The following is an 11,570-nucleotide window of genomic DNA, read 5'->3' on the forward strand; positions in this document are numbered from 1 at the left end:
GACTCTGATGCTGGGAGGGATTGGGGGCAGGAGGAAAAGGGAATGACGGAGGATGAGATGGCTGGATGGCATCACTGACTCGATGGACGTGAGTCTGAGTGAACTCCGGGAGTTGGTGATGGACAGGGAGGCCTGGCGTGCTGCGATTCATGGGGTCGCAAAGAGTCGGACACGACTGAACGACTGATCTGATCCGATCTGATCACTATACAGTACCAACGAGGCTGAACTACATTTCCCATAATGCCTCAGACCCGGAAGGAAGTGAGACTCGACGCTTCCCGTGATTCCTTATAGACCGGAAGCCAGGGCCTTAGTTCTCTTTCCCATCTTGCAAGGTAAGAATGGTGGTATGTCTGTTCATGACTAGGTTTCAAGATCCCAATCCTTCGCCATCCTACCCGAGAGGGTATCAAGTCGACATCTGCAGGGGTCAGACACGCTCGGGGCCTACTGAGAGGCCTCCCGGACGCTTCATTTCTCTTTCTTGGGTTTACGGTAGGGCACGAAGAGGGTGAGCTGGAAGGTTGTAGAGGCTCCGGTTGCTCGCCACCCTCCTGGACTGGGGAAACAGGTCCCTTCCAGGGATTCGTAGCGGACTAGTGGGGCCGCAGGGACTAGAGCGGCGGCGCGCGCACCGTAATCCCCAATTTGGGTTCCAGAATACGCAACCTAGTTTGTCTTTGCCACGTTGTGGATTTGAAGCTGAGGCCAAATGCTGCTTTCCCCTCTTGCCCAGTCCGCGGGCCGGAAGTCGGCTCCGGGGCTTTGCGGTTTTTTCTCTCTGGGCTTAGTTTGGACTTAGTGTGTGTGTGTCTTCGCCTCCTAAACCGAATTTCTTGAATGAGGCAGTCTGGTAAGAGCAAAAGTCCTGAAAGCGAGCGATTTCAAGTTGCAGTCTCGCTGTTTCCTGGCTTTGGAAATTGTTTTGGCCTGTGCCTAGAACTTTTAATTTGCAAAATAGAAATAATGGAATAAGGATCTGGGACATCAAAATATGCAGCAAACACTTAACGGGGCGTGAGGTGTCTTTGGCTCGTCGAAGAGGTTATAGTGTATTGGGGGAGACAACCTAAAAATTAAACCATTATGGATGTTGTTGCGAAGGTGAGGGGTTTAGGAGGAAGGCCTGTATTTTACAGTGGGAAGAATGAAAAGGACATTTTAGCTACTTGGAGGATGAGAACTTGTAGTTTGGGAGGTCTGTCAGTGTATAGCTATGGGATAACTGGTGAAATGCCTTTAAAAAAAAAAAAATACATGTGTTGGTAGATGGCGGGTGAAAAGGCTGAGAAGCCAGATACTAAGAAAAAACCTGAAGCCAAGAAGGCTGATGCTGGCAAAAAGGCTAAAAAGGTGGAAAAGGTGAAGAAAGTTAAGAAGGGGAAGCCTCACTGCAGCCGAAATCCTGTCCTGGTCAGAGGAATTGGCAGATATTCCCGATCAGCCATGTACTCCAGAAAGGCCTTGTACAAGAGAAAGTATTCAGCAGCTAAATCCAAGGTAAGGGATGAGGGGAACTCATTGGGCATTCTCTTAAGCTTAAAATGTTTGTCTGCCTCTGACTTTGTGATGTGTTTGTCTCCTCATAGGTCGAAAAGAAAAAGAAGGTTCGTGTTCTTGCTACTGTCACAAAACCAGTTGGTGGAGACAAGAATGGTGGTACCCGAGTGGTCAAACTTCGCAAAATGGTAAGATTTGGAGATCTTAAGTTGGGTGTTGAGTTGTATCCTGTGAGGATTTTTGTGTGTGCTCAAGGTTCTGGAAGTTTGTGTTTACCAGAGGATTACTAATGGAGGATAGTGAGTTTGGGGTTGACGATTTGGTTTTATTACTTACTATTCTTCAGTAGAGTTACTTTTCTGCGCTTTTGTTTCTTACAATACTGAAATAAAGTTTCATCTCTTGAGGTTGTGACATTTACCCTGCACAGAGCCTAGAAATGCGGCCAGACCTAAAGAACATTTGTCCACTAAAGCTGTGTTTCTTGGCCCCTCTTTACCATGCACAAGACCCAACATTTTCTCTGTGAAAAAGAAAGGTTTGCTCTGATTACCATTTTGGGACTATTCCCAGATGTATTTCACTCTGCACAGTTGAATATTACTGCACAAGAGCAAAAATGGCACTTTGATTTCTTATCAAAGGTTTTGTGAGCTGATTTTTCTGTTAGCCATTCATGTTTGTGGTAAAAGCAAAAAAATGTCCGCTAAAATGATAGAAGTAGATTATTGTGAGTTACTTGTCATAGGGTCTGTTATTTGTCTGTGGGTCTTATTTTTATAATAAATGAACTGGCAGTCTTGATCTAAGCTAGTATCTTTGGTTCTATACAGTTTGTTTTTCTACGTGAATGATGTGGGAGTCATGCATGTTAGTGTGATGTGTATGGACATATTTTAATTGGAAAACAAGCCTTGCTTTTTTCCTAGCATACAGAATGTGTCAGGCCTTTGTTTTCTGAAACGTAGTTTACAGCAGAGTCAGAAGCCTTAGAAAAGGTTGAGATTGACTCCTACACGACAGTGCATAAGTCATGTAATACACTAAAGTTTGGCTTGATCGCAAATTTACTTGCTGGATCTTTCCCTTTGCTTGAACACACAGCTCTTTCAGTTTCTACCCTGTGTTTTTGCATGAAAAGCTAATAAGGCAGCACTGACCTTTTCTACTTTTAAAATCTTAGAAGTGAAATGCAATAGTGTAAATAAAGTGTTTGAAGTAACTGAAAGACTGTAGTAAAGGTTTTACCTACTCCAGAACCAGCTCTACTGACTTGATTAGCTTACTTTAATAAGTTGGACCTGTGGGCTTTCTCCAGCCTAGGTATTACCCTACTGAAGATGTGCCTCGGAAACTGTTGAGTCATGGCAAAAAACCCTTCAGTAAGCATGTGAGGAAGCTGCGTGCCAGCATCACTCCTGGGACCATTCTGATCATCCTCACTGGGCGCCACAGAGGCAAGGTGAGTTCAGCTGCCTGGAGTTACTGCATCTTTTGGATAGGATTGGTTTACCTGTGTTAACTGCATCTAGCAGCAGGAGGTCCCTTGGGAGAGATGGGATGCTCCATAACAGAACCAACAATCCAGTCCCTAGCATAATGTGTCTAGTCTATAACAGATAATTGATTACCTTTTCCTGTTTTTGGTAATACTAGTTGCAAATGATTCAGGTGTCCCTGTACTCAAAAAATATGTTTGAGTTACTTCCTTAGAATGGAATTGCAGGGATAGAATTAGAGTTGAAAGATATTTATTTTTATTGTTAAAGGTGGTGGCTGCTAATTTAAATTTTAAAAAAAGGCACACCGAACTACTGCTTATATCCTAGAGTCACCCCTGTTAGTTTGGTATAATTCCTTCCAGAACTGTTGGATCTATACATAGGTAGAAATTTCCTTTAACAAAATTAGTCTGTGATTTGATTAATTTAGAAGTCAGGTTTTATTTGTGGAGCCATGTAGCATTTCTTTTTAATTTACAGAGGGTCGTTTTCCTGAAGCAGCTGGGCAGTGGCTTGCTACTTGTGACTGGTAAGAAAGTCCTTGGATTTAATATTCTCTGAAATTTTCAACTCTCCCCATCTTCAGTTTTGTTTAGAAATAACATAAGCATCACTCTTATGAGTTGAAGGTGTACAGTATGATGGTTTGATTTATTAATATATATATTGTGAAATAATTACTGCAGTAGGCAAGTTAAAAGTTCTTTGTGATGAAAACTCTTAGAAACTACTCTCTTGAATTGCGTTTTTAAATGCCTGAAGTGTACATTTTGCTTAGGTGAGAACCTAAGTAGAGGTTTCAGTGCCATGAGATTCTTCAGCCTATTTCATTGCCTTGTGTACAAATGCATTCTATGGGAGCAGGTATTTAACTTTATGATATGTGGCATATCATAGAGTAATTGCCACCTATAATGCAGAGTGTTTGTCTGCTAATTCCAAGGAATACTGTACAAGGCCTGTGATTGGTCTGCCACTTGGCCCCAGGATGGAGTTCCTAGATAGGGGGGAAGTGAGCTGTTTACTCTAGAAAACAGTGCTCAGTTTGAATTTTTCATGAGGCACTGGTGATTTTTTTTTTTTTTTTTTTTTTAACCAACCTGTATGAGTAAATCTGCTCTCTCCTAGTCTGTGTAACTTTAAGATGGGAGGGGTGGTCTGGGTAACTTTTAACGTGTGAGGGATGGGGGAAGCTTCACATCTTGAAAAAAGCCTTGATGCTGGCAGTGGAAAGCAGTTTGGAATTTCTTCAGGCCCAGAAAAAAGCTAGAACCTTTGTCAGATTTTTTTTTCAAATCCAGTCAGGTCTTGACCATTTGCTCCTCCTTTCCCTCACTATATTGATCCTCCCCCACCTCCAGGGCCTCTATCCCTCAATCGAGTTCCTCTGCGTAGAACACACCAGAAATTTGTCATTGCCACCTCCACCAAAATCGATATCAGTGGTGTGAAAATCCCAGAACATCTCACTGACACTTACTTCAAGAAGAAGAAGCTGCGGAAACCCAGACACCAGGAGGGCGAGATCTTTGACACAGAGAGAGAGGTGAGCTTCTATTTCTGTCTTTGTCTTCGGTAACTCTGGCTCCTCTAGTTGGGACTGAAAATAAATAAGGTTAAGAACTGTTAAAAGAAGGACTGTAAATAACCAGTGAGGAATATCTTGGAAATAATAATAAATAGTAATGTGCTGAATTCCTAGTTGGCAGCTAGGAGTTCAACTCAGAAGCCTGAGGTTTTGGTGAAACTCGGGTGAACTACTGTTTTCCTGTTCCTGGGAATTATCGATCATTTATCCTTCCTTTTATATTATATTAAAGTAGGCAAAAGGGTAGCACTTGTTATGTATTAAAAATAGGTTATATTTCACAGCTCTCCAAAGAGGATTATCAGAATTGCCTTCTGAATATCCCCAGGACTGAGTACTTGTGAACGAGGATTTCTTCGTTAATGTGGAGTTTGGTACTTGGGCCATTTTTTTAAAAATGATTTTGATTTTTCTTTTTCTTTAGAAATACGAGATCACAGAGCAGCGCAAGGTTGATCAGAAAGCTGTGGACTCACAAATTCTGCGAAGAATCAAAGCTGTCCCTCAGCTCCAGGGCTACCTCCGCTCCGTGTTTGCTCTCACAAATGGAATTTATCCTCACAAAGTAGTGTTCTGAACTTCTTGCAAAGAACCTAATTAAATAACTTGTCATTTCCTTTGTGTCTTTTTTTAATCTGCCTCTAGGTGTGGTATGACTTATAGCCAACTTAATGGGACATTAGCCTCTACTAAAAGGAGTGGGATTGGGGGCTGTAAACTGCAGAGGAGTCTCCTCTTCTGATAAGCATTCTTAGCTTCCTTAGTGTCTTTCAGCTTTTTCACCAGGCACGTACCAATACAAAATAGTGGGATTTCCCCAGTCATCACTGAATGAGTCTGTACTAACTACATGGATAAGAGCTGGGCTTTTCAGCTTGTAGACTTTCCCTTCTTTCCAGTTTCTTGTATGCTTAGTTTCTTAAAGCATATATAATAAATTAGTGTAATTAGATACCGAGTACAGTACATGCTATTACACAGATAAGTGTGTTTTGATTATTCCATAGGAAGTGCTCATCTTTACTGCTGCAAAGTGTAACCTTGGCGTTCTGTGGATATTTGGGTTTCTAGCATTTTAATGAAATAGGTTTCCACTGCTATCTAAAAGTAGAGTATTCCTCTGAAACCTTTTGTAAGCTAAAATTGCATAAAGTGAAATTACCTTATGACATATCTTGCTAACAGGTATAAAATGATGTAAAACACAGGTGCTCACAGTTCAGAGCAATGGTTCTAAAGTGCTAAATGCAGTTCCCAGGAAAGGAGCTTGGCAATGTCATTCCCACAGCCTAGACACACTGCCTCTATAATGGCTCTGCAAGACAGCTGTTTTTCCCCACTTTTCCTTTTTTTGGTTAAAGTAGACTCAGCAGTGGGTGCCTGAGTGTTACAGTGTGAAATATGCATATAGATGAGCAAGTACCAGGAAAAGTTTGCTCAGTCAAAGAACTTAAGCCATTGTGGTTGTGCTCGTTTGTGTCTGACTCAGTTGTGTCAGTCTGTGTCTCACCCATGGACTGTTGCCTGCCAGGCTCTTCTGTCCATGGGATTTTGTAGGCAAGAACACAAGTGGTTGCCAATTCCTGATCCAGGGATCAAATCCATGTCTCCCACATTGCCGGCAGATCCACTGAGCCACCTGGGAAGCCTTAGGCAGTTTTCATAAATGATGCCGAAGTACACTACCCTCCATGAATGTTGTACCAACTTGTGAGTGCCCATTACGTTACAGACTCACTAAATGAAGTAGTCAGACTTCAGTTTTTAGCAATAGGTGAAAAATGACAAGATTTTTTGTTAGATTTTGGGATTTTTTTGATGACAGGGTGGTGGTGGTTTTTTGTTTGTTTTGCTGCACCGGGTCTAGTTCCTGAACCAGGGACTGAACCTGGGCCCCCTGCCATGGGAACGAGAAGTCTTAGCCACTGTGCTACCAGGGAAATCCGTCCATCTATTAAGATTTATGAAGTATGTCTTAATACTTCATGTGGATTTGTTTGAACATTCATGCGCTGTTTATGAAAGAAATGGGCAGAATATTCAAGAGAGCAACATAATCTTGAAATAATCATAAATATGCAAAAAAAGTCGTGGAGAAAATGTTATCTCATTTTATTTATATGTAATGTGATTATAAAAATCGCCACAAGAAATTTTTACATACATTAAAGGTGGTGTGAGTTTTTCCTTTTTTGGTTTCCAGAGCTCTTTATGGTCTTAAATTATTAGCAATAAGAGTTCTTTGTTCATGTGAGTTATGTCTGTTGATAATATACCATATTAAGACCAAATAATTATTAAAATACTTGTATTTAAATGACAAACCATTCCATGTTAATGCAATATTTTTGTGAAAAATAATTTCCAAAACAAAAATGGCATTGTTTCATGGTTTTGCACATTTCTTAGCTTCTGGCTTTATGGAAGACAGCTGGCTTCTCGTGCGTGCTTCTACATTGAGTCTGTTGCTGTGTCAAATGTGTCCCGCACCCTCTGGACGCTTCATTTTACACTCATCAGGGAATGAACATGAACACAGCATCTCAGTAGCAACATGGCAAATGGCTTTCACTTCACAGATTGATTTTATTATTATTTTTTTTTCACAGATTGATTTTAAAATCTCAGGGACACCGAGGATTCCCAAATCATAGTTAATACCACTCTATTAGCTCCTTTGCAATGTTCCAGATTCTTTGATATTTCATTTTTGGTTTTTTTTTTTTTTTAATACATTTTTTGCCATGCTGCACAGCATGTGGGATTTTGGTTCCTTGACAAGGAATCAATCGAACCCACACCCCTTACAACGGAAGCTTGGAGTCTTAACCACTGGACCAGCAGCAAAGTCCCCAGTATTTGTGTCTCTGAGATGTCCTCCCTTTCCGTCCATCTGCTTCCTGTAGCTCTGGTGCATCTGTGCAGTGCTTAGGGCAGGACTGCTTGTAGAGAACAAGGCTGGGAACCCTGTGTCAGATCCTGCTTCCTTAGCATCCAAACACCTCTTGTTTAGTTTTTCTGTTGCTGCTGTAATAAGTTACCACAAAGTCTGTGGCTTAAGTACATTCTCTTAGAGTTCTGGAGGTCAGAAGTCCAAAACCAGTTTCAGTGGGCTAGTGTCAAGCCTATGGTGGTGAGTGTGCATTCATCTCCCATGACTTGGGATCCCTTCCTTCCGGGTGCTCCAGCCCAGGTTCTTGGTGTCATATCACCTTCCTCTGACCCTCGATCTCTTAAAAAAGACCAATGTGATTACATCCTAACTGGAAAATCCAGGGTATCTCCTTGTGAAGATAGTTTCTCCACTCACAACACTTCTGACACCAAAATGTGTGGATTTTCCCACACCAAGCCATTCTCCAGTTCTCCGCAGATACCAGCTGAAGGTCCTACAGTCCTGTTCTGACACTTAACTACTTGGAATTAGCATGGACCCAAAGATTAAGGCTCAGTCCCACAAGACTGCCCCTCATGTCAGATACCAATCACAAGTACTGGGTCCCTGGGTCACCCACACTACTGTCTGAGCTACAAATAGAGGATTCTTACAAATCCATCGTAAGCTTTGATAGTTTGCTATAATGGCTCTGAGAACTCAGAGGAACACTTCACTTCGATTCACCAGTTTGCGATAAAAGGTACAACTCAGGAACAGGCAAATGGAAGCCATAAATGGAGCAAGGTAAGTAAGGGTGGTGCTGGGAGCACTGTACCCTCTCTGGGTATACTATTTCCAGCACCTCTTGATGTGTTCATCAATCAAGAAGCTCATCAAATCTTATTCAAGAGTTTTATATAGAGCTTGATCACTAGCACTACCACCACTTGCCTGCCTTTCCTTAAGTCTGGGTTGAGCTGAAATTTCCAGCCTTCTAATCCTTTGGTCTTTCTGGTGACCATCCCTATCCTGAGGCTGGGGTCTGACCCTAAGTCAACTCATTAACTTGGGTGTGGTCAAAAAGGGGCTTCCCTGGTGGCCCAGACGGTAAAGAATCCACCTGCAATGTGGGAGACCTGGGGTCAATCCCTGGGTTGGGGAGAACCCCTGGAGAAGGAAATGGCTACCCACTCCAGTATTCTGGCCAGGAAAATTCCATGGACAGAGGAGGCTGGCAGGCCCTAATCCATGGTGTCATAAGAGTGATCAAAAAGAGCTCCTTACAAATAACAAAAGATACTCCCATCTCTCAGGAAATTGCATGGGCTTTAGGAGCTCTGTGCCAGGGACCCAGGACAAAGACCAAATATATTTTTGTGTTATACTGCCTTCCGCATCTTCAGATCTTTCTTAAAAAAACATTTATTTGGTTGCATCATGTCTTAGTTGCAGCACATGAGATCTTTCCGGTGCAGGCTTCTGCTGTGGCTCGTGGGCTTAGTTACCCCCTGAGGCATGTGGGATCTTAGTTCCCCAACCAGGGATCTAACCCGCATCCTCTACATGGGAAGGTGGATTCTTAACCACTGGACCACCAGAGATGTCCCTCAAGATCTTTAACTTAATCACATCTGGGTCTTCCCCAGCAGTCCAATGGTTAGGACTCTGCTTCCACTGCAGGATTGGCAGGTTTGATCCCTGGTCAGGGAACTAAGATCCTGCAAGCAAAACACTTAATCACATCTGCCAAGTACCTTTTGCCATATAAAGTAATATGCATGAGGTTGAGCGATTAAGACAGGACACTCTTTAGGACCATTATGTAGCCTGCATCAAGCACCAAACTGGTTACGTGGGTTTGTGGAGGAGTCCTACTCTAGTCCAGGGCCTGATTACCACCTTTAGCAGCCCTAAGTGTTGAACACACCCCAGTGCTATGCTCCATGTATGTAATTCAAAATAAAAACAGTATCAAAGTAAGGAAAGGCAACTGTGTTCTGAATTGCCCATAGATTGTACAAGTATAAAATTGGAATTTCTTGGGCAAAGAAGGTATGGACTACTTCACTCAAAAACTGTTCATTGAAAAAAAAAAAAAAAACTGTTCATTGAATACAGGTCAATTGAAAATGGTATAGAGGTTCAAGTTGTAGCTTTGGAGATCCAATGGACTTGGATTTGAATCCTAACTTTGCTGCTATTCATTTACCTTTCGGGTAATCAATGTGATCCTAATGACAAAAGCTATTGTCCTGACTATGTGCCAAGCAGTTAAAGTGTATACTTTTTTTTTTTTAGAATTGTATTTTAAATTATTTATCTTATTATTTTTTTGGTTGTGCTGGGTCTTTGTTGCTGCACGAAGGCTTTCTTTAGTTGTGGTGTGGTGACTTCTCTTGTGGAGCATGCGCTCTAGGGTGCTCAGTCTCCAGTAGCTGCAGCATGCGGGCTTAGTAGCTGTGGCATGTGGGATCTTCCCAGAACCAGGAATCGAGCCGTTGTCCCCTGCATTGGCAGTTGAGTTCTTATCCACTGTACCACCAGGGAAGTACTAGAATTATTTTATTGTGATAAGTTATATATAACAAAACATACCATTTTAAACATTTTAAATATACAGTTCAGTGGCACTAAGAATTTAATATATTGGGCTTCCCTGGTGGCTCAGACAGTAAAGAATCCACCTGCAATGCGGGAGATCTGAGTTTGATCCCTGGGTTGGGAAGATCCTCTGGAGGAGGGCATGGCAACCCACTCCAATATTCTTGCCTGGAGAATCCCCATGGACAGAGGAGCCTGGTGGGCTACAGTCGATGAGGTCGCAGAGTCAGACACGACTGAGTGACTAAGCATAGTACAACACAGCACATTTAATATATATTTGTATATGTATTAATATATAGGTATTTGATTAAATATGTAAATATTTAACATATTTTTAAATGTATTTAAGGTATACAGTCTCACAAGTGCATCTAAATTTTTATTAAAAAATTTTTAATTGCAGTTAAAATAGGTGGGCTTCCCAGGTGGCGCTAGTGGTAAAGGACCTGCCTGCCAATGCAGGATTTGTAAGAGACTCAGATTCGATCCCTAGGTCAGGAAGATCCCCTGAAGGAGGAAATGGCAACCTACTCCAACATTCCTGCCTGGAGAATCCCATGGACAGGGGAGCCTGGTGGGCTACAGTCCATGGGGTCACAAAGAGTTCTACACAACTAATGTGGCTTAGCACAAAGTAGGTACTACTGAGAAAGTATACTGTGCAAAGAGATTGAGAAACAGGAGGACTTGTCATGTTTGGGGAGCCAAGGAATTTCTCTTTGAGGTAGCTGAGACCTGAAGGATGAATAGGAGTTTGTCAAGTGAAACAGGTGGGAAGTACAATCTAGGCCAGAGACTACCATGTGCAAAGACCCAGAGCAGGAACACCGGTACAAGGGCTAAAGAACCGGGAAGAAGCCAGGATAAGTCTTCGATCAAGATTGGCTCTGGCCTAAGGAGAGTAAATCCTAAGAGTTCTCTTCACAAGGAAAAAACTTATTTTTTCATTTGTTTGTATATGGGATGAATGGATGTTCATTCATCATTGTGATAATCACTTCATGATGTAAGTCAAATCATTATGCTGTACACCTTAAACTTACACAACTGTGTGCTGTGCTTAGTTGCTCAGTTGTGTCTGACTTTGTGGCCCCATGAACTGTGTAGCCCACCAGGCTCCTCCATCCATTGGATTTTCTGGGCAAGATTATTGGAATGGGTTGCCATGCCCTCCTCCAGGGGATCTTCCCAACCCAAGGATCGAACTCAGGTCTCCCATATTGCAGGCAGATTCTTTACCATCTGAGCCAGCAAAGAAGCCCAAACTTATGTCAATTATATCTCAAACACACACACACACACACACACACACACAACTTGAGCAAAAACACCCTGGACAAAAAAAAAACAACCCTTTAGGGGAACCATCCTCATTTCTCAGATCAGGTCCCTGGCCTTCTCATCCCCTTTGGAATTACTTGTTTCAAGTCATTTTCCCATTCTAAGCTGGAGCAAGGAAAGATGCTTTTCTCCTAGAGGGGAGGAGTGCCAAGCT

General features: G+C 42.2%; 1 protein-coding gene across 4 annotated transcripts; it reads left to right on the forward strand.

Moving 5' to 3' along the window:
• The first annotated feature begins 189 nt into the window (after window positions 1-189).
• Window positions 190-5,209, forward strand: RPL6 (ribosomal protein L6). Of its 4 annotated transcripts, none has more exons than XM_055550146.1 (7): window positions 190-338; window positions 1,273-1,503; window positions 1,593-1,691; window positions 2,822-2,965; window positions 3,486-3,534; window positions 4,367-4,551; window positions 5,018-5,209. In XM_055550146.1, exons 2-7 carry the CDS (start codon window positions 1,273-1,275, stop codon window positions 5,168-5,170), a joined length of 861 nt encoding a protein of 286 aa, XP_055406121.1. In that variant the 5' UTR covers window positions 190-338; the 3' UTR covers window positions 5,171-5,209. The 4 variants fall into 4 exon arrangements, with proteins under 4 accessions (XP_055406121.1, XP_055406125.1, XP_055406123.1 ...); XM_055550150.1 differs by having other exon boundaries at window positions 331-432; XM_055550148.1 differs by lacking the exon at window positions 190-338 and adding an exon at window positions 359-498.
• The last annotated feature ends 6,361 nt before the right edge of the window (window positions 5,210-11,570 follow it).

Source organism: Bubalus kerabau, chromosome 16 (assembly GCF_029407905.1).
Source record: "Bubalus kerabau isolate K-KA32 ecotype Philippines breed swamp buffalo chromosome 16, PCC_UOA_SB_1v2, whole genome shotgun sequence".
Taxonomy (NCBI): Eukaryota; Metazoa; Chordata; class Mammalia; order Artiodactyla; family Bovidae; genus Bubalus; species Bubalus kerabau.